General features: G+C 44.4%; 1 protein-coding gene across 1 annotated transcript in view; it reads right to left on the minus strand.

Annotated features, from left to right (window-relative positions):
* LOC124019209 (adhesion G protein-coupled receptor L3-like) overlaps positions 1-8,274 on the minus strand; it is a 63,670-nt gene extending 55,396 nt beyond the window's left edge. The window contains exons 1-2 of the mRNA XM_046334605.1: positions 7,957-8,274; positions 2,312-2,415 (exon numbers count right to left, since the gene is read on the minus strand). Coding sequence (XP_046190561.1) covers positions 2,312-2,415; positions 7,957-8,035 — 183 coding nt within the window. The 5' untranslated portion in view covers positions 8,036-8,274. The remainder of the gene's footprint in view (positions 1-2,311; positions 2,416-7,956) is intronic.
* Between the last annotated feature and the right edge of the window lie 19,573 nt (positions 8,275-27,847).

Below are 27,847 nucleotides of genomic sequence, written 5' to 3' on the forward strand. Positions count from 1 at the left end.
TATCTTCAATTGGATTATGAAGGATAAAAACGGACTTGTGTGTACTGTAGTTCTTTGTTTCTACTACCCGGCCGTCCAATTGAAAAGGGCCTTGAAAAAGCACCTGTTCTATTCATCAAGTGGGTCATGTTTTCACATGCAGATCACTGGGCTACCGTTCCGAAAACACTCTACTCAGACTGATCCCAGGGTCAGAATGCTAAAACACAGCCCCTCAGAAATAAAACTTCCGGATGTATTCAATTGGACAGGGACATTGAAGAGGCGAGGTTGGATCTGTTTTGGAGCACTTTACAGTACCGGCGGCATATTTGGATCATTTATTTGTATGATTTGTATTCATGCCGCTATTCTTACTAATGTCCTCCCTTTTTGGAATGCTAATAGCTTTGTGCACATTTGATTAGCCTCGGGTTCAGTGAATACCAAGGGACGTAGCATTTGGGCTATGTTTAGGAGTCTAACCCTGCCCGAGGCATCCGTGGAAGTCAGACATCTGTTTGTAGTCCGCTCGATCCACTCCTTTCCTCTGATATTTCATACAGAACCGCTGCTGGATTCTAAGTCTGGAACTTGCGCCCCAAATGGCAACCTACTCCCTATATTGTGCACTACTTTTGACCAAGGCTCAAAGGGCTGTGGTTAAAAGTAGTGCACTATTAAAGGAATAGGGTGCCATGTGAGACGCAAACCCCCAAAATGTGCATGCGGCGCGATGAGGCCTTCGTCCCGGCAACCTCCAACACATTAGGGGGAGACTAAGGTGTCCGCGGCACAGGGCCTCACATGACTTACTTGGCCATCGCTTGCAATCCCTGCCCCTGTGTTTATTAGCAGAACCAATTACACCCAGCTTAATTGGCCTTTCTTCGAGAACCCTCTTCCTGTGTGGACAGTGTGTGGGGACTAGAGAAGCCTCTTTCTCTTAATGAAAAGAGTTACGGCCACAGTAAGAAAAAGTTAAGTCTGTCAATGTCCCTCTCAATCCTGGTCTCTCGCCCTCTCCCCCTCGCTCTCTCCCCCTCGCTCTCTCCCCCTCGCTCTCTCCCCTCGCTCTCTCCATCTCTCTTCCAGCCTCTCCCTACTTCACTCAGTCACCCTTTTGCTTGTCTGCCTCTCGGAGTCTTCCTGTTAATGAGAAGAACCAGGGACAGTGGCGTGAAAATAAGGGGCAGACTGAATTCTGGGATGCCTGATAGGTGGATCTTCATTTAAATTCCCCGGTGACAACGAGGGATGACAGGCACATCGCTCATGCCTAATGTGCGTAATAAAGATGAATAACACTTTTGTAAAAAAAAAATATAATAATAAATTAAATGCACCCATTTTCCAATAGTCAATCCCACAAGGGGCGAGACTGTGTCAAGCGTTGTGCTGCTTTGCGTGTGAGAAAGTTAGGATGTGCACTATAACGGACTATGAGTTTGAGTCAGGAAATAGTGACACTATGGTAAAGGAGAAGATAAAGTGGTATCATCTCCATATCGGTTTAAACAGAATGGCACTGAGCTGTAGTTAATAACCAAAACATCAGCCCACGGTTGACATTTATTGCACTCGAAAAAAGATAAACGTTGCAACAATAAAATAATCCACCTGATCTCTCTACCTCTACCCCACACTATTTTTTCTTTCTTTTTTTCAACCACCCGTTCTCCATCCAGAACCACAAAGTGCTGTTTGGTTAACGGGCTTTTGCCAGTCTGGAGTGGATCATAAGTGTTATTGCTGGCATGCCTCGGGCTCCTGCGAGTTTCAGCGAGTGCATTTTGACATCTGATGCAATTCATAAACAGGGAGAGAGCTGCTGCTGCTACTGGTACCGCTACAGTCCCAATAGCCGTCTCCTCCGTCTCGGAGATTCAATTACAGATTTAAACACAGAAGGGGAATGAGAGAGACCCCCTCTGGGGCTAAAGAAAATGGAAGAATGGGGGGATAGGGTCATAATTGTGTAGTGGGTGTATTTGGCCACCGTTGTGAACTCGACGCAGTAGGTAGGACAGTACTCTAAGACCTCTGGTTGCAAACAGTGGCAACTGCTATTCCCCTTTACCTGGAGCGAGTGGAAGACTTGACATTAATTGACCAATTACGTTCTTCTGAGCAGAGACAAAGGAAACCCGTGGAGCACAATGATCGTAGAGGATGGGCATAGTATTCCCTTAGTCTCAGGGGTTTCCATTGTTGCAAAGTGAACAAGTGTGAATTGCCAAGCGTGAAGTGTGTGAGTGTGAGTGTGAGTGTGAGTGTGAGTGTGTGTGTGTGTGTGTGTCTATGAGTTTGTCCCCTTGGGGGGCTCCCTTACCTTCTGGGTGATTACATTGACCCACGGGGACGTACAGTTGCTAAGGTTGGGCCCTTGAGGGTCCCAGTATCCTTCGGGCCCCATACACAGATACATGGCCACGCCTGTGGAAGAAAACAAGACTCCGAGTTAGAGGCAATAGAGCAAAACCACAGGGTTTCATATCTAAAAAGCTATCGCTGCTAACGGTGAGACGCGTGCTTCCAAACAGCTTTATTCTCGCCTTATTATAAATCACTTCTTTCTTTTCTCGTCCTCATACAATCTGTCGGTGTTTGTCTGTGTGAACAGATACAACGCAACACTGCTACTCATATCCGGATGAAACTACCACGTACCTCAAAACCGATTGCCCTTAAAGTGGAACTGACAGCGTTTTAAACTACTTTGCTAAAAGTAAAAGAATGGAATTAAGAAACATGTGCACTACCGTTCAAAAGTTTGGGGTCATTTAGAAATGTCCTTGTTTTTGAAAGAAAAGCACATTTTTTGTCCATTAAAACAACATCAAATTGATCAGAAATACAGTGTAAATGACTATTGCAGCTGGAAACGGAAGATTTTTAATGGAATATCCACATAAGAGTACAGAGGCCCATTATCAGCAACCATCACTCCTGTGTTCCAATGGCACGTTGTGTTAACTTATCCAAGTTTATAATTTTAAAAGGCTCAATGTTAACTGTGAAGAGGCAACTCTGGGATGCTGGCCTTCGAGGCAGAGTTGCAAAGAAAAAGCCATCTCTCGGACTGGCCAATACAAAGAAAAGATTACGATGGGCAAAACAACACAGACACTGGACAGAGGAACCCTGCCTAGAAGGCCAGCACCCGGAGGCGCTTCTTCACTGTTGACATTGAGACTGGTGTTTTGCGGGTACTATTTAACGAAGCTGCCAGCTGAGGACTTGTGAGCCGTCCGTTTCTCAAACTAGACACTCTAATGTACTTGTCCTCTTGCTCAGTTGTGCACCGGGGCCTCCCACTCTTTCTATTCTGGTTAGTTTGCGCTGTTCTGTGAAGGGAAAAGAACAGCGTTGTACCAGATCTTCAATTTTCTTCAGCCTCCTGAGGTTGAAGAGGCGCTGTCGCACCTTCTTCAGCACACTGTCTGTGTGGGTGGACCTTTTCAGAACGTTAGTGATGTGTACGCCGAGGAACTTTAGCTTTCCACCTTCTCCACTGCAGTCCCGTCGATGTGGACAGGGGCTCGCTCCCTCAATGATCAGTCCCTTTGTTTTGTTGACATTGAGTGAGAGGTTATTTTCCTGGAACCACTTTCCCAGGGCCCTCACCTCCTCCCGGTAGGCTGTCTCATCATTGTTGATAGTTCAACAAATATTGGCATCAGGTTGTAAATCACAGCTGGCCTGGTACATTGTTTGCTGTCTCCATTCGGGATGCACTGATTCAGTTTCAATGACTCAATATTTTGGTCAAAAACGGACAAATATAACTAAGGCTGGGAATGTCAATACAATCAAACTATCAAGGGCAATGATCACAAGTCAGTCATAGCATGGCTAATAGGCTAGCTTATCTACTTAGGTCGCTATTTATTTAGCAAGATAAACACAGAGCCTAATGTACTGGGAGGATGTTGTCATTGGACGATGGGTGAGTGGCTGACCCCCCCCCCATATCATTTTTCTGTGGCTAGCGCTAGAGACGCGGGGGTCATCTGATTAGCTTGCAAGAAATTACAGTAATTACTTTGCTAGCTAGCAATGCTGAACTTGAACGACTCGTATCCACAGTTAGCATATCTCTTTAGTTGTCAATCAAATGTATTTGGCATCGGTCAAATGTTCCAAATCAGTCGTCAAAATGTGGGTTGGGACAAGTATGCTTTGGCAGGCAAGATGCAGAAGGGCGAGCAGGCTACTATTTCTTATCCTTTTATCAGTGAAATTTTGATGGCCAACTATAAGCTGAGAAGGTTTATCTAGTGTTCCCTCGTCAGATTTGAGCTCATCTCGCTCTGGCTAGCAGTCGTTTATCTTGTTGTTGATGATGTGCATAGGGAACAGAGAGAGAGAGAGATGCTTTCATGATCAATAGAACTGTTAAGTTGACAAATGTAAGAGAACTCCTGTGGTATTTACATATTTGCAGAAATCCATTCAGGTGCATTTTGTGGCTTTTGGCGAAGGCGTTCTAATAATCTAAAGTCACGCTACTGCCTGTAAACACACAAGACAGATGTTTTTATGAGGTTTTATTTACAGCAGTGTCTAGCACAGCTGCTTTCCCCCTCTGTATTGCTATAGAATGTTCACCGATGCCTTCCTCTGTCATTCCCAAACATTCTATGAATGTATGAAAACGTGAAAATTACCATATGTACACGCTCGCTCGTCAGAAAATTACAAATAAAATAAAAACTGTCACATTCTTCCTGGGGATGTATATGAACAGATTTGAATAAGAGTTCATGTTTCTAAAATGCTGTCAGTTCCACTTTAATAATAACATACAACAAATAAATATAATTGGGATATGACAAAGGAATAGAATCTACTGGCTTCATCTCCGCATGTTAAATGAAGTCCTAATTGTTTTGTGGTAGCACTTCAGGGCCCACAGAGGTATCCTGGATCGTGTGTGTTTCTAGTAATTAAGAGTTGAAGCACCTCTTTATGTGTTAAGCGGGTGAGACGGTTGAACTCCGTGCAAAAAAATACACCAAACTGTGTTCCAATTAAGTCAGATATCCTGGAGTTCGTTACGAAAGGTCAATTAAGGGTGCCTGAGGGAGAGGACTGCTACTAACGGAGATGTGGAGTGACGTGTGTGTGTGTGTGTGTGTGTGTGTGTGTGTGTGTGTGTGTGTGTGTGTGTGTGTGTGTGTGTGTGTGTGTGTGTGTGTGTGTGTGTGTGTGTGTGTGTGTGTGTGTGTGTGTGTGTGTGTGTGTGTGTGTGTGTGTGTGTGTGTGTGTGTGTGTGTGTGTGTGTGTGTGTGTGTGTGTGTGTGTGTGTGTGTGTGTGTGTGTCTTTTGGGCCACACAAGGCCTCTGAAACCAGGCCAAAAATGGGACTGCGCCCCCACCAGAGCTTCTACTTACTCTGTGTATAAACTGGGATTGTGTCTTTATCATCTAATCAACGACACTATCAGCCAGCCTAAAACAGTACACAGCAGTTCCAAATGGCACCCTATTCCTTACATAGTGCACTACTTTTAACAAGAATCCTATGGGACGGGATTAGGGTGCCATTCCCTTTAGGTAATGCACTGTAAAGGGAATAGGGCGCCATTTGGGATGCATGTTATGGTAAAGGGATACAGAGAGAGAGAGGAAATTGGGTTCCAAATGTGGGCTATGGCGTTGATAGTGTTTATATTCAATCTGTGTATTTTTTATAAACTATTAACTTCAGGACTCTGTCAAGGAAAAATGCCAGTCTTCGATTTGTACACGTCTATGGGCTAGAGGAGGAGGAGACAGACTGATAACATTAACTGATTTAAACTTTGACTGACACATCATTTCCTTCTAGTCCTTCTTGGACTGCATTACGTTTGATGGGTTTATCAGATAGACCTCCACCTGAGGGGGGGGGGGGGTAAGGGAGAAAGGTGTTGTGAGGATGATTGATAGAGTGAGTGAGAAAAAAAGGAGAGAGAGGGGAGAGAGAAAATAATGGAGAGAGAGGTGGTAGGGATTTGAGGAGACTCAAAGCCGTCCACGCGTTGGAAAAGTGGTCTGAAGTGTGGTGGGCTTTAAAGAGAGACACGAGGAGCGGTGGTGGTTGTGTGTACCCTCATCTTGCTGTACACCGGCCATCGTCGGGATGGTGTCGCCTGTTAAACGAGGAGATGGCGGCTAGAGACAAAACGGTCCCCACCTCTGGTTGTAACATTTCTGTGCTCGTATTCAAAAAATGTCTTAAGTGCTGATCTAGGATCAGGTACCCCCTTGTCCATACAATCTTATTCATTATGATCTAAACAGCAAAAATGACCCTATATCAGCACTTTGACTTTATGAGTATGGGCCAAATCACAACCCAAAACTTAAAATATATTGATACTGTTTCTAATGGCAACATGGCATCACGCTCTACTTTTGGTTTCACTGCATGACCAGAAGTATGTGGACACCTGCTCGTCAAACATCTCATTCCAAAATCATGGGCATTAATATGGAGTTGGTCCCACTTTGCTGCTATAACATCCTCCAATCTTTTAGGAAGGCTTTCCACTAGATGTTGGAACATTGCTGCTATAACAGCCTCCACTCTTCTGGGAAGGCTTTCCACTAGATGTTGGAATATTGCAGTAGGGACTTCCATTCAGCCACAAGAGCATTAGTGAGGTCGGGCACTTATGTTGGGCAATTAGGCCTGGCTTGCATTCCGCGTTTCAATTCATCCCAAAGTTGTTCGATGGGGTTGAGGTCAGGGCTTTGTGGAGGCCAGTCAAGTTCTTCCAAACCGATCTTGACAAAGCATTTCTGTGTGGAACTCGCTTTGTGCACGGGGGCATCGTCACACAGGAAAGGGCTTTCCCCCAACTGTTGCCATAAAGTTGGAAGCACAGAACCGTCTAGAATGTCATAGTATGCTGGATCTTAATATGTTGGTATCCATTCCTTTTGATCTGTGACAACGGAGTAGAGAAAGAAACGAGTGAAGTGGCACCTCATGAACACAAAGTGCCTGGCCCTCATTAAAGAGCACACACACACAACTGTGTTTAGTGTTAATTAATTAGGCTAATTGTTTCCTGGGAGTGAGGAAGCGGAGGGGAGGATTCCGCCTCGTGGTTCCATATGTGTGGCTATCTTTAGCTCTCCTCTCTCAGCGAGTCTCTCATTAGGCGAGGGGGGAGGGGCGAATGCATATAAACAAAACAACAAACCTGTAAATAACATTCGGCCGTGTCAACCATCACACTTCAATATGCCGTACAGAGTTGGGAAAAGCAATGCCAGAATGTGTTTGACGACAGATTTTGGTTGGAAAACTGAAGGGATTAGTTGAGTTAATTGTAAGACTTAAATTCAGAAATGCAGGTCCTGTGAGAAAGTTCTGACTTAATGGTTAAGCTCATCCTTTTCCGATCAGCTCCATTCCCGAGGGAGGCCAATTCAGGAGCGGAGGATTCTGGTTCGTCTGAGGGCCATGGCTGTCAATGGTCATCATTATGTACAATTTCAATATTTTCTCGTGTTCTTCTTCCTTGTTTTTATTTTTATTATTATTATTAATTTATTTTTTTAAATTTCTACCTTGTGTTATTTTTAGCACTACATTGCTATTGACTACTGCATTGTTGGGTTTGGAGCTTGCGAGAACGGCATTTTGCTGAACGCGACATTGAAACTTGAAACTTGTTGGTTCGATTCCTGCAGTGATCACTAATCTATTTTTTGTGATACTTCAGACATTCCGCACATTGCATGTACTACGTAGTGCTTTATGACATCGCTTGAACTCACACCAACATATGTTACACATACAGACATTTAAACCAACATATTTGTTGCACTGGTAAGGAAATGTATCACGGGACAGCGATTAGCTACATTTGGCTATTACCACAGTGTAGGCATTTGGTTGACATACTTTTATCGGGGCCCAGTGAATGTTCAATTTCAGACGCACGGGAGCCACAGACTTATGTAGAACAAGCCCATTACCTATTGTTCCAGTCGGGCATGGTTGCCTCGCCACCAATCCCTGTCTCATCTTGGGCCAGGACACATCCGACATGATCATGGGATTACAGTAGTCAACGCTGACGTTGGGGAGCTTGGAGGACGGGGACGTCCTTGTGTTTCCCCCTGGGATATTGCTGTCCGCTGGCGGAAATAGCGGCGGCAGGGTAGTCGAGGTGGGTCGCGGTCGCTGGGCAACGGGGGTCGTCGCCGAAACCCGGGTGGTCGTAGTGGTGCTGGTTGTTGATGTGGTCGTCGTGGAAACCCGTCGGTCGAGTTGTAGTCCGTGTTGTCGTGGTATCCATAAATACAATCACAGATGAAGACGATTCTGTATGAGGAGGGAAGAAAGAGTAAAATAAAAAGCCCCGTCTTTCCTGTAGAATTAAGTGAGAAATAACATAGCATTCTAAATGGAATAAGGATAGAGGGATAGCGAAAGAGAGAAAAAAATAGATTTCAGTCACAGTTAATTTATCTCAAGAGGCAAATTTATTTCAGGCCTGGTTGCAAAAATAGGTGTTCCATTTTTCCACCATCCCCCGTCCCGTCAGTTTAAGAGGTGATAGTTCAAACTGGATCAATTGGATCTGGCAGGTGTGGCTTGGATATGTAGGCTAGTTTTCTGCCGAGGAGCTGGCAGACTCCTGCAGCTAGGCAAAGACACACAGGCATCCATTTCCAGCTATGGTTGGTTTGTGTGTGTGTGTGTGTGTGTGTGTGTGTGTGTGTGTGTGTGTGTGTGTGTGTGTGTGTGTGTGTGTGTGTGTGTGTGTGTGTGTGTGTGTGTGTGTGTGTGTGTGTGTGTGCGCCAAGTCAATAACAATATTGGAGCTGTATGAAATTCTGGGTGTGGAGGAAGACAATGGTGACGTATAGGACATTGTTTTTCTTCGTCTCCCCACGGATACACATTATTTATTTATCTTTTATTAAACTAGGCAAGTCAGTTAAGATCAAATTCTTTACAATGACGGCCTACCCCGGTCAAACCCTAAGTCGGACGACTCTGGGCAAATTGTGCGCCTCCCTATGGGACTCCCAATCTCTTCGTCCCAATCACATCCAGTTGTGATACAGCCTGGAATTGAACCAGGGTCTGTAGTGACGCCTCTCGCACTGAGATGCAGTGCCTTAGACCGCTGCAAGACTCGGGGGCCTCCTGATTCTCTCTTATCTTGTTTCCCTGAGGTCTTGAGAAAGCGCTTACACACACTCACACACATAATAAGGGCCCAAAATGTATTTAGCAATGAGCATCTTATGAATGTGTGGTCTAGGCTCAGACGCAAAGAAGCCGGGGCCAAGACAGATAGGTCAGGGCTCATAACACTCCAGCAAACAGTGGGAGAGTGAGTGGGCAGGCAAATCAATGAGACAACACACGCACACAAAGTGGAAGGGGTGGGGATTCTATAATGGAAAAACAGTCCACTCTCTAACGCCGCAGTGGCCATTATCTTTTGTCTTAGTGGAAGTCAGAATAATTGGAGGTGGGACCATAGTGGAACCTAGCTCTCTAGAGAATGGAATTTAGTTCCCTTAGCCACTGTGACGCAGCAATCCATTCCAAATGCAATCATGAAACAGACGTTTGGTTTTCTAATAGTTACCTGCATCATAAGTGACAAGTGTGGTGGATGATAATTCCATTTTTAACATAAATATGGATAATGCAGGATTCAAGTAATTGGTCTTCGTTAGAGTGCTACAAAAACACCACAGACCATGTGTCGGCCTGTAGATTAGATTTTTTTTATTTAATTTTTTTAAGTGAAGCAGTCAGTGGAGGTTGGTGTATTGAGGAAGAGGAGGATGGTTCGCTGTAAAATTTAGAAAAAAAGTCACAAAAAAAAAACGATCCTTGGTACAGTTTAACACTATGCCCCTGTCTGTTATGGGCTAGTACTATAGCAAAACACGTGAGTGCGGAACACTGAAACAACATTTGTTGAGCTGGGGCTATTAGCTTACTGAGACCCTCGGAGGTATACCCTGTGGTAAAACACATTCAAGGACATTCAGCAGCAAACAAAGATGTCCCACTATTTGATTAAATACATGTTATTTTTTTATTTTTGTTTTGTGTGAATACTTTAGACGGATCAAGACTTCATTCTCTCCAACAAAAAGAGTGTTTTTAAGATCTCTAGGTATCTGTAGACTGCAATGGAGCCTCCATTGCCTTAACAAGCATCCTATTTCATCAAAAGGCAAATCACACCGTTTCACCTCGTTCGTAATGCACATTTCATGACGTTGCTTTCGCCTGCACACAAAGCATTTGTGCATAACATTGTTAACTAGGAGTATATACAGCCATCGTTGATTAAACACAATGTGTACATATGTACACACACAAAATATGCACACAAGCGTGTAATTCATACACACATTATACACACACACACACACGCACCGTCATGTACGCATTTACACACAAACACGTCCAAGTGAACACACCACACACACTCTCATCAGCCCGAATGTGTCAAACAACACTCCTTATACAGGCCAGTCAAAAGTGAATGAATGCAGAAATAGGCGTTTAACATTTCCCCATGTCAAAAACGTCGCCATCTACAATGACGGTAATGCGTAAACATTCATCTGTGCTACCATGCACAACGACGACTCCTGCAGAAATGACCATATGGACATGGACATTAAATCACAGAGCACATCTTTCCATTAACTTATTCATGATACTTTTCATTTATTCATCCATTTTGGGACGAGTCTCTCTCCTATCACATAGTAACACTTGTGTGGCGAGGCCGGTTTTAATTTCCCTTGAAACGCATTGTGATGGACCTCTCTTGGGCTGAGGGTTCTGTCCCAAATGGCACCCTATTCCCTACGCGGTGCACTACTTTTGACTAGAGCAAGGTGAGCAGAGTGGCCAATTGGGATAATGATAAAAGACCAGGCCATGATTGGTATCATGCAGGGTGGCTATTTTGAATTCCCTGGGACCTTGTTAAGTTTGTATTTGTGATACAGTACCATTCCCATTTCTTATGATACAGGCCAATTATTTCCTATTTCAGAGATGTGTTATTCGAAGAGGGAGCAGGCAACCGTGACCTTAAACCAACAATGTTCACCAATGAACACACCCTCAGAAAAAAGCCTTTTCAAGTTGCACAATACCACAAGGAGACTATTGCTACAATGACCATATACATTTGACTTCACCACATATCATACTAACAACACTCCAATAGCAGATATTCAATCTACATCTACTGTATAGTTCCGGCCGTGAGTTTCCATCGAACAGCAAGTAGACCTAACGCTCTTGCTATGTCAAAGAAATGCTCCAACTACAATCTCGGTGATTGGGTCTTCTTCTTGTAGAAGAGCGTTGAATTAGAAAACCCTTCACGAGAATAGAATGAACCTGAAACTCTATTAACCACTCCGTAAATTATAAAAAGGAAAGGGTTTACCTCCGCGTTTAGAGTATACCTCCAAAGGTTGTGACCTATCCCCTTGTTATAGGGAAATACTGACAACAAAGTCACTACAGTAGATTGTGTGAGAGTCGGCAGTTATGGCTAGAATTAAAACCAGGTGAGTGATACAAATCAAATAAGGGCTACATGATAACCAGTAAGCTTTGGAAAAACACCCTGTTTGGCTATTCTAAATAACAACATTGTTAGGGATATGTTTTGCACTAAAAACACGTTCCCACGGACTACTGCTATAAGAGGCAGAGGAGTTCTGAAAAACATAGTAAGATCGACTATGTCCTCGAGCAAAGTTGTGTATTCTGCACGAAGCGATTACAGAAAGGACAAACGGGTCGGTGGACACTCGTGTTTTGGAAAAGTCTCGTCGCACAACCACTACAAGGACATGCTGCTGTGCTCCGTTGGTTCCCTAATTTTACCTGGGAGCAACAAACACGGTGCAGGGTTCAAGTTCAGCCGCTATGTGAATAGAAACTTTGTGTTCACTTTGTATTCTCAGAGAGAGTCATCCTTAACCTTACACGGCAGTTTTAAATGCCTAAAACATTCTGCTTGGCATCGTATTGTTGTGACTCATGTAGAGGGAAGAAAGAAAGCAAAAATGGCCTTGGAGATATGATTGTTGTGCAGGGCTTGAGTGACCTGTTTATTTTTGCTTTGTCAGTTTAGTGTTCCTATTTCAAGCTTCACTAGGTTTTGTAGAACCTTGGAATTGTGGGATTCCATCACTTGGAGGAGACATTGTTTTTAAAGGATTCCTAAAGAGGTTTGTTTAAAAAGGAATGTACACAGGCTGCTAAGCACATCCAGCAAACCTCCACAGGTGCAGAGTACACATTATGTCAGAGGAAGGAGAGAAAGGGGAAATAAGCACAATACTAAATACTTCTCTCAGGGTTTAGTGGCTAAATTACAGCTACATGAGGCGAAAGAAAAATAGACCCCCCCCCCAACAAGACAACAATATTGTGTTCACTTCTACCGTTAGAGGTCAATTGTTAAATTCAGCCATACATGCTCTGAAATCCATAACTTCAAACCCCCAAAATGACAAAAAGTAAATACTTTTTTTTAAAATTAAAAAACAACCCTGCAGACTTCGTATCTTAATCTTCAACTCTGAACTGTTAGAAAAGGACCCCGAAGTCAGCATTACACTGTCAGTCTACACCTGTTGTTTACGAAGCATCTGACGCATAAAATGTGATTTTATTTACGTAACATCGCTTCCTTGCAACACGCCACGATACCTGCTAATCTTTCGCCCTCCGACAGAGCTGTGTGCTCCATTTCAAAGCAGTCCTTCCTGCATAATTAGTCGTCCTCCTTTATTCTCCCCAGGCTTTTACGGTAGTTACAATTAGATGTACCTTCCACTCGGTTTCTGGAATGGGCCCGTTATTTTGATAAGAATTTCCTTTTAATGACATCATTTCCTATTGGTGAGATCAAAAGAAGAGAAGTAGGCTTTGGGGGGGAAGGAGAGAGCGTCTCACAGGATAGGGACTGTCAGTGTAAGGTTAAACTCAATTATACATTGTCAATATTTGAACTCTGTTCACAGATTTCTGCTTGGCCACATCTGTTGGGGGTTACATCTTGAAACAAAAACCTCCACTGGGATTCACCTCAATCAAATGTAGGCGAGATACTCTAAACCAGAATCAACAAATCCTTATTTTTTTTAAAGGAAGACAATTATGACAGTGTGAATTGTGTCATAATATCACTTGCATAAGGAAGACAGTGGTGAATAACTGATTGAATTGTTGATGCTTCTATCATGGCATCGTTGGTTGAATTTGTTTTTCATGAACCACATGTTACCTGTTGTTGTACAGGCTCAACATACTAAGGAAGCGAACGTTCGCTCGTCAAAATCACATTGCACACAGCTCTGTCGGAGGGCGAAACATTAGCAGGTGTCGTGGCGTGTTGCAAGGAAGCGATGTTACATAAATAAAATCACATTTTACGCGTCACATGCTTCGTAAACAGGTGTAGACTGACTGTGAAATGATTTATTTGATTTATTTCACCTTTATTTAGCCAGGTACAAGGTACTAAACGATATCATAACCACCATCGATAAAAGACAGCACTGTGCAGCCGTCTTCATCGACCTTGCCAAGGCTTTTGACTCTGTCAATCACCATATTCTTATCGGCAGACTCAGTAGCCTCGGTTTTTCGGATGACTGCCTTGCCTGGTTCACCAATTACTTTACAGACAGAGTTCAGTGTGTCAAATCGGAGGGCATGCTGTCCGGTCCTCTGGCAGACTCTATGGGGGTGCCACAGGGTTCAATTCTCAGGCCGACTCTTTTCTCTGTATATATCAATGATGTTGTTCTTGCTGCGGGCGATTCCCTGATCCACCTCTACGCAGACGACACCATTCTATATACTTTCGGCCCGTCATTGGACACTGTGCTATCTAACCTCCAAACGAGCTTCAATGCCATACAACACTCCTTCCGTGGCCTCCAACTGCTCTTAAACGCTAGTCAAACCAAATGCATGCTTTTCAACCGATCGCTGCCTGCACCCGCATGCCCGACTAGCATCACCACCCTGGATGGTTCCGACCTTGAATATGTGGACATCTATAAGTACCTAGGTGTCTGGCTAGACTGCAAACTCTCCTTCCAGACTCATATCAAACATCTCCAATCCAAAATCAAAAATCAAGAGTCGGCTTTCTATTCCGCAACAAAGCCTCCTTCACTCACGCCGCCAAGCTTACCCTATCCTACCGATCCTCGACTTTGGCGATGTCATCTACAAAATTGCTTCCAACACTCTACTCAGCAAACTGGATGCAGTTTATCACAGTGCCATCCGTTTTGTCACTAAAGCACCTTATACCACCCACCACTGCGACTTGTATGCTCTAGTCGGCTGGCCCTCGCTACATATTCGTCGCCAGACCCACTGGCTCCAGGTCATCTACAAGTCCATGCTAGGTAAAGCTCCGCCTTATCTCAGTTCACTGGTCATGATGGCAACACCCATCCGTAGCACAAGCTCCAACAGGTGTATCTCACTGATCATCCCTAAAGCCAACACCTCATTTGGCCGCCTTTCGTTCCAGTACTCTGCTGCCTGTGACTGGAACGAATTGCAAAAATCGCTGAAGTTGGAGACTTTTATCTCCCTCACCAACTTCAAACATCAGCTATCTGAGCAGCAAACCGATCGCTGCAGCTGTACATAGTCTATTGGTAAATAGCCCACCCATTTTCACCTACCTCATCCCCACACTGTTTTTATTTATTTACTTTTCTGCTCTTTTGCACACCAATATCTCTACCTGTACATGACCATCTGATCATTTATCACTCCAGTGTTAATCTTCAAAATTGTAATTATTCGCCTACCTCCTCATGCCTTTTGCACACATTGTATATAGACTCCCCTTTTTTCTACTGTGTTATTGACTTGTTAATTGTTTTCTCCATGTGTAACTCTGTGTTGTCTGTTCACACTGCTATGCTTTATCTTGGCCAGGTCGCAGTTGCAAATGAGAACTTGTTCTCAACTAGCCTACCTGGTTAAATAAAGGTGAAATAAAAAATTAACCTCTTCAGTCGACCCTTTACTTTTTCGAACATTCTGTTAAAAATCGCGCAACATTTCAGCGCCCTGCTACTCATGCCAGGAATATAGTATATGCATATGATTAGTATGTGTGGATAGAAAACACTCAGACGTTTATAAAACTGGTTAAATCACGGCTGTGACTTTTACAGAACTTGCGTTTCATTGAAAAGTGCAGGAAAATCTGATCACTGAAAGTGGAAAAATATATCCATCCGCCGCTTCAACCCATTGTTATGGGCGAAAGACATTAAATATGGCTGAGGTTGCAGTACCTACAGCTTCCACACGATGTCAACAGTCTTGTCATTTGCCAATTGTTTGTTTCTTGGTCAAACGAACAAGAGACAGGCTTTTTCTTCAGGTCTCCGACCGGATATTTTGGTTGAGAAATACACGGACAGTATTTCAAGACGGACCCCTATAGAAAACACTTCGTCTCGTGATTAATTTGATCGCTTATTAACGTTTACTAATACCTAAAGTTGCATTACAAAAGTATTTTGAAGTGTGAAAGTTTATAGTCGACTTTTTGAATTTAAAAAAATGACGTTACGTTATGAAACGCTATTTTTTTCCGTTTATCACACAGTCTTCATAGATCGATATCTAGGCTATATATGGACCGATTTAATCTGAAAAAAAGTCCCAATAGTGATTATGGGACATCTAGGAGTGCCAACAAAGAAGATGGTCAAAGGTAATGAATGTTTTATATTTTATTTGTGCGGTTTGTGTAGCGCCGACTATGCTAATTATTTTGTTTACGTCCCCTGCGGGTCTTTTGGGGTGTTACATGCTATCAGATAATAGCTTCTCATGCTTTCCCCGAAAAGCATTTTAAAAATCTGACTTGTTGCCTGGATTCACAACGAGTGTAGCTTTAATTCAATACCCTGCATGTGTATTTTAATGAACATTTGAGTTTTAACTAATACTATTAGCATTTAGCGTAGCGCATTTGCATTTCCAGAGCTCTAGATGGGACGCCTGCGTGCCAGTTAGGAGCAAGTGGTTAAAAAATAAATTAAAAAGGTGGGCTAGTTGAGAACAAGTTCTCATTTTCAACTGCGACCTGGCCAAGATAAAGCAAAGCAGTGTGACAAAACAACACAGAGTTACACATAAACAAATGTACAGTCAATAACACAAGAGAAAAGAAATAGAAAAATATATGTACAGTGTGTAGCTCAGTTGGTAGAGCATGGCGCTTGTAACGCCAGGGTAGTGGGTTTGATCCCCGGGACCACCCATACGTAGAATGTATGCACACATGACTGTAAGTCGCTTTGGATAAAAGCGTCTGCTAAATGGCATATATTATTATTATATATTATAGAAGAGTAGGGAGGTAAGGCAATAAATAGGCCCTAGAGGCAAAAATAATTACAATTTAGCATTAATACTGGAGTGATAGAAGTGCCGTTGATGATGTGCAAGTAGAGATACTTTGGTGCAAAAGAGCAAGAGGGTAAGTAATAATATGGGGATGAGGTAGTTGGTTGGGTGTGCTATTTACAGATTGGCTGTGTACAGGTACAGTGATCGGTAAGCTGCTCTGACAGCTGATGCTTAAAGTTAGTGAGGGCTATATAGGTCTCCAGCTTCAGTGATTTTTGCAATTCGTCCCAGTCATTGGCAGCAGAGAACTGGAAGGAAAGGCAGTCAAAGGAAGTTTTGGCTTTGGGGGTGCAGTGCAATATACCTGCTGGAGTGCGTGCTGTGTTGCTAAGGTGACCAGAGAGCTGAGATATAGCGGAGCTTTACCTAGCAAAGACTTACAGATGACCTGGAGCCAGTGGGTTTGAAGACTGATATGTAGTTGGGGCCAGCCAACGAGAGCATACAGGTCACAGTGGTAGGTGGTATATGGGGCTTTGGTGAATGCTAACTTAGGGGTCCTTTTCCAACAGTGCAGAGGTTAAAGATTAAGATAAGAAGTCTGCAGGGTTGTGGTTTTTATTTTTAATCATTTTGGGGTTTTGAAGTTATGGATGGGGGGTTCCATGTATTTTTCTTTCGACTCATGTGGCTGCAATTTAGCCACTAAACCCTGAGAGAAGTTTTTAGTATTGTGCTTATTTCCTCTTTCTCTCCCTCCTCTGACATACTCTTATAAACCAACTAACCCAATTATGCTGTAGCCATGACAACACCCGTTCATACCAATCGAATAGCAGTCAATGACACACAACTCAAAACTATTTTCGCTGTCTCAATCCATCCTTACTCTATAATGATAACGCATTCAGTGGTAAGCCACACATATCCCCCTATTTGTTCTGGTCACCCCCCCCCCCACCCACCATGCTGTGCATGTACTGGAGCGGGTAGGTAAATGATGATGAAACTCCTGTCGTTTAATGGGCCTTTTGTGGCAGGCCCACAAATCTGTCAGTGGGGTCCGGTGGTAAATGATGCATGGAAACATCCGGTAATACCCTGATATCATCTGACATCAGGAAGCCATAATGGATGGATGGTGGCCATTGTTTGGAAACTAATTCCTCATCCCGGCTCCCCGAGACTACAGAGGGCAGCTGTGGCGGTCACTGCGACAGGGCCGAATGCACTGGTACGGGGAGCATCCTGCCGCTCACTCAGCTTCTTCAATGCGCATTCACAAATGGACATGATAGTGTACACACACACACACACACACACACACACACACACACACACACACACACACACACACACACACACACACACACACACACACACACACACACACACACACACACACACACACACACACACACACACACACACGGAGCTACATGGACGTTCGTGCACACCTGCGCACATGCACGCAAACCTACAGTGTGCGCACACAAACGCACACACAGAAAGAAGCACACATACAGTATAGCACAACCGATGACAACAGGGCCCTGCGAGGCCTGAAATGAGGGACGCTGAGAGCTCACTAGCTCATTCTCATTTCCAGAGACAGAGTCAGACGGGCTTCTGAAAAACCTGCACATGTCTAAATAACCGTGGAGAGGTTGAAAGCAGGGAGGGAAGGAGGGGAGTGACAGGGGAAAAGGGGTAGCAGGACACAGTGTCTCGCTCCTGGTCAAAAAGCCTCGAGTCTGGATTTTGAAGCGGGCCCGATTGGATAATACAAAGCCTCTCAGTGACAACTCCAACACTGCTGTTACCAGGGGGATTCTTCACAGGAAACGACAGTGGCCCAGATCCACTCCACTAATAAAAGGGATTTTTTTTTTTTACATTTGGGGCCGTTAATAATATTGACAAGACAAACCTGTGCCTCAATCTAAATAACACATTCAAAAAATCGCCATCAAAATCCTGCAGCCCCCCCCCCCCAAAAAAAATAATATTGGTCTTCTCACAAAAACGTCTCTCGAAACAAAGGCACAGCGGCGTCAAACCAGTGTCTGCTTCTCTTCTACGCACAATGTGGTTGCTGTTTAATTTCTGCATGTGTCAGGGGAGACGGATTGGGTGGTGGTCTGAAGTGTAGGATCACCTGGCGTTCCCTGGAACCGCACAGATGAGCTGTGTATGATTTCTGGATCAAGGTACAGCCCGTTGTAGAGGATGAATAATGAACCCTCCCGGTTGAGGAAGCAAAACGTGCACCACGTGACGCATAAATGGGACCGCATGGATTTTTGGGGCCCGGGAAGAGTAGCCGCTGTGTTCACAGCAGCTAACGGGGATACTAATAAAATACTAAATAGTCAAATGGAATGTTTATGCCATGTTTCAAAAGGATGACATAGCAACTCGCCTGCTGGCCGCGGCAAGAACTAAGCTGGTTCGCCGTTCAAATAGATAACGCGATGTTTACTACCCGTGAGGAACTTGGCTACATCTGAAAGCTGCGCAGGACGTGGCGTGGATAGGGGAACACCAAGGGACCACATCTATAGTAGGTTATACACTGTATTGGAGTACAGCATGAGCAATGCAGCATTTTAAAGCCAAGCAAATAACTAGAAAGCAAGCGACACTGCCATGTTTCCACTCCATTGGTTTGGGACAAATACACTGCCATGCGGCAAATCTCAAGCTACATACCCAACACGTTTCCATTGTGTTTCCACTCCCTTGGTTTGGGACAAATACACTGCCATGCGGCAAATCTCAAGCTACATACCTAACACGATTCCATTGTGTTTCCACTCCCTTGGTTTGGGACAAATACACTGCCATGCGGCAAATCTCAAGCTACATACCTAACACGATTCCATTGTGTTTCCACTCCCTTGGTTTGGGACAAATACACTGCCATGCGGCAAATCTCAAGCTACATACCTAACACGTTTCCATTGTGTTTTCACTCCCTTGGTTTGGGACAAGCCTGTGTCCATGGAACAAATACACTGCTTTTGTAATCCTCGACCCCGGACACAGTTTTGCTGGTGACTCACCCTGGACATGGTTAGCCTACCTCATTGGGAGTACGCCAAGTGTTTAATAAGCATTTTGGCCATGTTGCCAAGCTGAAAAGATCATAAAACAGCGTGAAAGATGACAATATGAATTCAAGAAGCTTTTTCTGAAACAGCAGCTGAGCATCTAGATAGTAAGGCAACAATGCATTGATGAATGCATTCCAAGACTTCAGGCGCAGAGCAGGTAGTAAACACACACACATACAGAGAGGAGGTCAAAGGGCAAAAAGTTGTGTCCCAAGTAACCAGCTGGTTAACAAGGCCAAACAACAGTTGCTCTGTCAGTCTGCATCTACCTGTTAGCCATTCTTATTCAATTAAGAACATCTCTGTTACTACTGACAGGGCAAAGACTGTCAGGCCTTGCCCAAAACATGCCAGCCTCAGTATGAAGGTTGATGCCAATGTCTCAGGCACCCTCTGGCACACGCTGGAACTCTGCCCCGGCCAGATGGCAACATGTGGCACGATAACAGCAGGCCCGTCAGACAGTGGAGGGTATTGGTGATGCCAACTGTGTCGCCTGTGCCACAGTACCCGTCATCCGCAGATGGCTTGAGATGACAGAGAAATGTCAGAGGTTTCGCGACCCATGTGGGATATCCGGAGATCAATGGTGCTTGCAGTGAACCAACAAAGCAGATCACATGGAGAGGGATCATTGACACTAGGGATACATATTCATTTAGAGACATAACACTGGACAACCGTCTACTAAGAGCGTTTGCTAAATGACCTGAATGTAATTAACAAGGCATGGACAGTTCAGAAGGGAAACCTGAGGGTGGTGATGTCAGCGGATATTGCACCAGTTGGATTCACACTAATGACACGTGGTCTACACGTGGTCTAAATAAGTTGAGCAGGTCTACACATGCTTCCTCGATGCCCGGATGTCACACGCTCGCATGTGCTGGTGTCTCTTGCTGCCATGTTGCTGTAACTAGCTGTTCTTTCCTTTTCTGATATCCCATCACCACCCCAGCCCCCACCTGGGTTCTGTGTTCCTTCCTTCAGAGGATAACGATATAGAGTATTGTGCCCACTGCCTGTGGTTATATTATCATAATCCCATGATGCATTGCTCTGGCAGTGACCTATCCTGAAGGAGTAGAGACACCCTTTGTTATCTTTTCAATAAATGGTTCAATGTACACGTGGTGTTCTCTTTCTAAAATGTCCTAATTAAACAAGTCCTCCTTTCAAAAAACACCTTGATAAATATGGACGATTCCATGCCAGCGGAAAATATTTTTGCTGTCTCAGATTGTTCTGGAAATGTTCGCATAGAAACTTCACTGGGAAGAAGGACATTTGAAATGGTTTTTTTTACATTCGTATCACAAACCATTTCTGAGAAAATCATGATGAAAGGCCCTTTTTAGACCGATACATGCCTCTTGTAAGACAGCTATGAGCTCTCTCTCGTACATGCACACAGCACGGACTCCTCCCCCTGCCACCCACATACACCAGGCAGGCAGCAGGCACCAGTGGCAGGTTTCTGAGGCAGGACAAATTCGCTCAAGTGTCTGCCTGCACTAATTAGCCTTGGGGACGTTCTTCCTCCTCCACTCACTGTGGCAGAAAGGTCAGCCCGAACGTCCAGCTGAACCCACCCTGACTCCATCTTGGTTTCTATTCTCCTTTCGTGATCATTAGACATTTCAAATGTGTATGTTACCATTTAGTTCCATGTCTGCTATTTCAAACCTATACATAATGGTCAACCTATCCATGGAAATTTGCACAAACATTTTAGCAGCAGTATGGCGCCGATAGAGATGGCTGCTTCACGTTCTTAGGAAATTGTGCAGTATTTAGTTTGTTTATGTATTATTTGTTACATTGTTACCCCAGGAAATCTTACATCTTATTACATTCAGCCTGGAAGAACTACTGAATATAAAAGCAACGTCAACTTACTAACATTACGACTAGGAATACTACTTTCTCGAAGCAGATCCTCCCTTTGGACCAAATCAGATTGATTTGTCACATACACATGGTTAGCAGATGTTAATGCGAGTGTAGCGAAATGCTTGTGCTTGTAGTTACGACAATGCAGAAGTAACCAACGAGTAATCTAACCTAACAATTCCAAAACTACTACCTTATACACACAAGTGTAAAGGGATAAAGAATATGTACATAAATATATATGAATGAGTGATATGAGTGGTACAGAACGGCATAGTCAAGATGCAGTAGATGGTATAGAGTACAGTATATACAGTGGGGAGAACAAGTATTTGATACACTGCCGATTTTGCAGGTTTTCCCTACTTACAAAGCATGTAGAGGTCTGTAATTTGTATCGTAGGTACACTTCAACTGTGAGAGACGGAATCTAAAACAAAAATCCAGAAAATCACATTGTATGACATACGTATTTGATACATCAGAAAAGCAGAACTTAATATTTGGTACAGAAACCTTTGTTTGCAATTACAGAGATCATACGTTTCCTGTAGTTCTTGACCAGGTTTGCACACACTGCAGCAGGGATTTTGGCCCACTCCTCCATACATACTTTCTCCAGATTCCTCAGGTTTCGGGGCTGTCGCTGGGCAATACAGACTTTCAGCTCCCTCCAAAGATGTTCTATTGGGTTCAGGTCTGGAGACTGGCTAGGCCACTCCAGGACCTTGAGATGCTTCTTACGGAGCCACTCCTTCGTTGCCCTGTGTGTTTCGGGTCATTGTCATGCTGGAAGACCCAGCCACGACCAATCTTCAATGCTCTTACAGAGGGAAGGAGATTGTTGGCCAAGATCTTGCGATACATGGCCCCATCTATCCTCCCCTCAATACGGTGCAGTCGTCCTGTCCCCTTTGCAGAAAAGCATCCCCAAAGAATGATGTTTCCACCTCCATGCTTCACGGTTGGGATGGTGTTTTTGGGGTTGTACTCCAAACACGCCGAGTGGAGTTTAGACCAAAAAGCTCTATTTTTGTCTCATCAGACCACATGACCTTCTCCCATTCCTCCTCTGGATCATCCAGATGGTCATTGGCAAACTTCAGACGGGCCTGGACATGCGCTGGCTTGAGCACGGAGACCTTGCGTGAGCTGCAGGATTTTAATCCATGACAGCGTAGTGTGTTTCTAATGGTTTTCTTTGAGACTGTGGTCCCAGCTCTCTTCAGGTCATTGACCAGGTCCTGTCGTGTAGTTCTGGGCTGATCCCTCAACTTCCTCGTGATCATTGAAGCCACACGAGGTGAGATCTTGCATGGAGCCCCAGACCGAGGGTGATTGACCATCATCTTGAACTTCTTCCATTTTCTAATAATTGCACCAACAGTTGTTGCCTTCTCACCAAGTTGCTTGCCTATTGTCCTGTAGCCCATCCCAGCCTTGTGCAGGTCTACAATTTTAACCCTGATGTCCTTACACAGCTCTCTGGTCTTGGCGATTGTGGAGAGTTTGGAGTCTGTTTGATTGAGTGTGTGGACAGGTGTCTTTTATACAGGTAACGAGTTCAAACAGGTGCAGTTAATACAGGTAATGAGTGGAGAACAGGAGGGCTTCTTAAAGAAAAACTAACAGGTCTGTGAGAGCCGGAATTCTTACTGGTTGGTAGGTGATCAAATACTTATGTAATGCACTTATAAAATGCAAATTAATTACTTAAAAAGCATTTTCTGGATTTTTGTTTTAGATTCCGTCTCTCACAGTTGAAGTGTACATATAAGAAAAAATTACAGACCTCTACATGCTTTGTAAGTAGGAAAACCTGCAAAATCGGCAGTGTATCAAATACTTGTTCTCCCCACTGTACATATGAGATGATTAATGTAGGGTATGTAAACAAAGTGGCATAGTTTAAAGTGGCTAGTGATACATGTATTACATAAAGATGTAGTAGATGATATAGAGTACAGTATATACATATACATATGAGATGAGTAATGTAGGGTATGTAAACATTATATTAAGTAGCATTGTTTAAAGTAGCTAGTGATATATTTTACATCAATTCCCATCAATTCCCAGTATTAAACGTGGCTGGAGTTGAGTCAGTATGTTGGCAGCAGCCACTAAATGTTAGTGGTGGCTATTTAACAGTCTGATGGCCTTGAGATAGAAGCTGTTTTTCAGTCTCTCGGTCCCTGCTTTGATGCACCTGTACTGACCTTGCCTTCTGGATAATAGCGGGGTGAACAGGCAGTGGCTCGGGTGGTTGTTGTCCTTGATGATGTTTATGGTCTTCCTGTGACATCGGGTGGTGTAGGTGTCCTGGAGGGCAGGTAGTTTGCCCCCGGTGATGCGTTGTGCAGGCCTCACTACCCTCTGGAGAGCCTTACGGGTGAGCACCACCACTCAGGACAATGGATCTAATCCCAGCAGCTGACCTAAAACAACGGTGACGCAGAAGGGGCAGACGGAGTGGTCTTCTGGTCAGGCTTCATATACGGGCACATCGCTCACCGCTCCTGAGTATACTACTCGCCAATGTCCAGTCTCTTGACAACAAGGTAGACAAAATTCGAGCAGGAGTTGCCTTCCAGAGAGACATCCGAGACTGTAACATTCTCTGTTTCACAGAAACATGTCTCTCTCTGGATATGGTGTTGGAATCGGTCCTGCGACCGGGCTTCTCCATGCATCACGCCGAAAGAAATAAACACCTCTCTGGGAAGAGGAAGGGCGGGGGGTGTATGCTTTATGATGAACAACTCATGGTGCGATCATAACACACAGGAACTCACATCCTTCTGCTCACCCAACCTAGAGTTCCTTACAATCAAATGCCGGCCATTCTACCTACCAAGAGAATTCTCGTCAATTACAGTCACAGCTGTGTACACCCCCCCCCCTCAAGTGAACACCAAGACGGCCCTCAAAGAATTTCCTTCGACTCCACGTAAACTGGAAACTATATACCCGGAGGCTGCATTTTTTTGAAACTGATCAATGTTACCTACACTTTATCAGCATATTGATTGCACGACAGATAGGGCTAATACTCTTGACCACTGCTACTCTAACCTCAGCGATGCATACAAAGTCCTCCCCCGCCGTCCCTTTGGCAAATCCGACCACGACGCCATCTTACTTGTCCCGGCTTATAGGCAGAAACTCAAACAGGATGTACAAGTGATGAGAACCATTCAACGCTGGACTGACCAATTGGAAGGCACGCTCCAAGATTGTTTTGATCACGCTGACTGGAATATGTTCCAGTCAGCCTCAGAGAATGACATTGATCTATACGCTGACTCGGTAAGTGAGTTTATAAATAAGTGCATTGGAGATGTCGTTAACCACTGTGACTATTAAAACCTACCCTAACCAGAAACTATGGATGGATGGTGGCATTCGCAAAAAACTGAAAGCACGATCCACCGCATTTAACCATGGAAAGAGGTCTGGCGATATGGCTGAATATAAAGTGTGTAGTTACTCCCACCGCAAGGCAATAAAACAAGTGAAATTCCGGTACAGGGACAGGGTGGAATCACAGTTCAACGTCTCAGACACGAGACTTATGTATCAGGGTCTACAGGAAATCATGGACTACAAAAACAGCCATGTCACGGATACCGACGTCACGCTTACATACAAACTAAACACCTTATTTTCAAAGTCTGCACCCCCGCTCTCCTTCTCAGTGGCTGACGTGATTAAAACCCTCGCTTTGCTGCTGGCCTAGACGGCATCCCTCGCCGCGTCCTCAGAGCATGCGCAGACCAGCTGGCTGGTGTGTTTACGGATATATTTAATCACTCCCTATCCCAGTCTGTTGTCCCCAGATGCTTAAAGATGGCTACCATTGTTCCTGTACCCAAGAAGGCAAAGATAACTGAACTAAATGACTACCGCCTCGTAGCACTCACTTCTGTCATCATGAAGTGCTTTGAGAGGCTAGTCAAGGATCATTTCACCACCACCTTACAGGCCACCCTAGAACCACTTCAGTTTGCATACCACCCCAACAGGTCCACAGATAATGCAATCGCCATCGCACTGCACACCGCCCTATCCCATCTGGGCAAAAAGAATACCTATGTAAGAATGCTGTTCATTGACTACAGCTCAGCATTCAACACCATTAGTACCCTCCAAGCTCATCATCAAGCTGGAGGCCCTGGGTCTCAACCCTCCCCTGTGCAACTGGGCCCTGGACTTTGACGGGCCACCCCCAGGTGGTGAAGGTAGGAAACAACAACTCCACTTCACTGACCCTCAACCCTGGGGCCCCACAAGGGTGCGTGCTCAGCCCTCTCCTGTTCACCCATGACTGCATGGCCATGCACGCCTCCAACTCAATCCTCAAGTTTGCAGATGACAGCAGTAGTGGGCTTGATCACCAACAATGACGAGACAGCCTACAGGGAGGAGGTGAGGGCACTCAGTGTCAGGAAAATAACCTCTCACTCAAGTGTCAACAAAACAAAGGAGATGATCGTGGACTTTAGGAAACAGCAGAGGGAGCACCCCCCTATCCACATCGAAGGGTCAGAAGTGGAGAAGGTGGAAAGTTTTAAATTCCTGGGCGTACACATCACAGACAAACTGAAATGGTCCATCCACACAGACAGTGTGGTGAAGAAGGTGCAACAGCGTCTCTTCAACCTCAGGAGTCTGAAGAAATTTGGCATGACACCTAAAACCCTGACAAACTTTTACAGATGCACAATCGAGAGCATCCTGTCGGGCTGTATCACAGCCTGGTACGGCAACTGCTCCGCCTACAACCGTAAGGCTTTCCAGAGGGTAGTGAGGTCTGCACAACGCATCACCGGGGGCAAACTACCTGCCCTCCAGGACACCTACACCACCCGATGTCACAGGAAGGCCAAAAAGATAATCAAGGATAACAACCACCCGAGCCACTGCCTGTTCACCCCGCTATCATCCAGAAGGCGAGGTTAGTACAGGTGCATCAAAGCAGGGACCGAGAGACTGAAAAACAGCTTCTATCTCAAGGCCATCAGACTGCTAAACAGCAATCACTAACTCAGAGAGGCTGCTGCCTACATTGAGACCAAATCACTGGACACTTTAGTAAATTGATCACTAGTCACATTAAACAATGCCACTTTAAATAATGTTTGCAAATCTTACATTATATCACGTATATACTTTATTTTATACCATCTACTTCACCTTGCCTATACCGCTCGGCCATCGCTCATCCATATATTTATATGTACATATTCTCATTCTCCCCTTTAGATTTGTGTGTATTAGGTAGTTGTTGGGGAATCGTTAGATTACTTGTTAGATCTGTGTGTATTAGGTAGTTGTTGGGGAATTGTTAGATTACTTGTTAGATCTGTATGTATTAGGTAGTTGTTTGGGAACTGATAGATTACTTGTTAGATCTGTGTGTATAAGGTAGTTGTTGGCAATTGTTAGATTATTTGTTAGATATTACTGCACTGTTGGAACTAGAAGCACAAGCATTACGCTAACACTCGCATTGACATCATGTGTATGTGACCAATACAATTTGACTTGAAGTGTTCCCATGTTACAGTATATTGATCGTTCTGGGGCTGCTTTTCTCCAGCTCTTTTATCTCAGATTTGTACTCAGCCTTGGTGAAGTGGTCATACAAATATCCTGTCAGAATAAAAAAGACCTTCCTCTTTCTTCCACTTTTTTGATTTCCTCCTATTTTTCCCCCCTGCTACTTTGTAAAGAAGACCGCTTCAATTAATTGTATTTGCGCTCGCACACTATTGAATTTGATTGAAAGAATATGCCAGGAGAGGGCAAGGAGACGTGGGCTTTTAATGTTGTCTGCTTGGAAAACCTGTATTTCGCTTTTTCAATCAAATTCAGTAAATACAATTATCGAAAGGTGTTGTCATAGAAACATGCTTTGAATGAAGGTGTCCTTCATCCTCGATTTGTTCTCTGGAGAGATTGAAGTACCTGCTCCAGAAGAGTAATTATGATCTTGTAAAGAATGGTTGACAATTGTCCCACTGCCTTGCCTACAGACATACAAATGGATGTCCCCTAAGCATCCAAGTATGAAACGAGGGACATGAGTTAAGTCTGACTGCAACATTTCTACAATATATTTGACTATTTCCACAACATTAGATGGAATGAACATCATTCATAAAACAGTGGTGGATTTAGGTAAGGCGGCATGGGCAGCTACCCAGGGCGGCATGGGCAACTACCCAGGGCAGCATGGGCAACTACCCAGGGCGTCATGGGCAACTACCCAGGGCGTCATGGGCAACTACCCAGGGCGTCATGGGCAACTACCCAGGGCGTCATGGGCAACTACCCAGGGCGTCATGGGCAACTACCCAGGGCGTCATGGGCAACTACCCAGGGCGTCATTGGGCACCCGCACCCAGAAACTTGGAATGGTGACATTTGTGCGATCGTTTTT

This window comes from Oncorhynchus gorbuscha, unplaced genomic scaffold (assembly GCF_021184085.1).
Source record: "Oncorhynchus gorbuscha isolate QuinsamMale2020 ecotype Even-year unplaced genomic scaffold, OgorEven_v1.0 Un_scaffold_79:::fragment_2:::debris, whole genome shotgun sequence".
In the NCBI taxonomy this organism is placed as follows: Eukaryota; Metazoa; Chordata; class Actinopteri; order Salmoniformes; family Salmonidae; genus Oncorhynchus; species Oncorhynchus gorbuscha.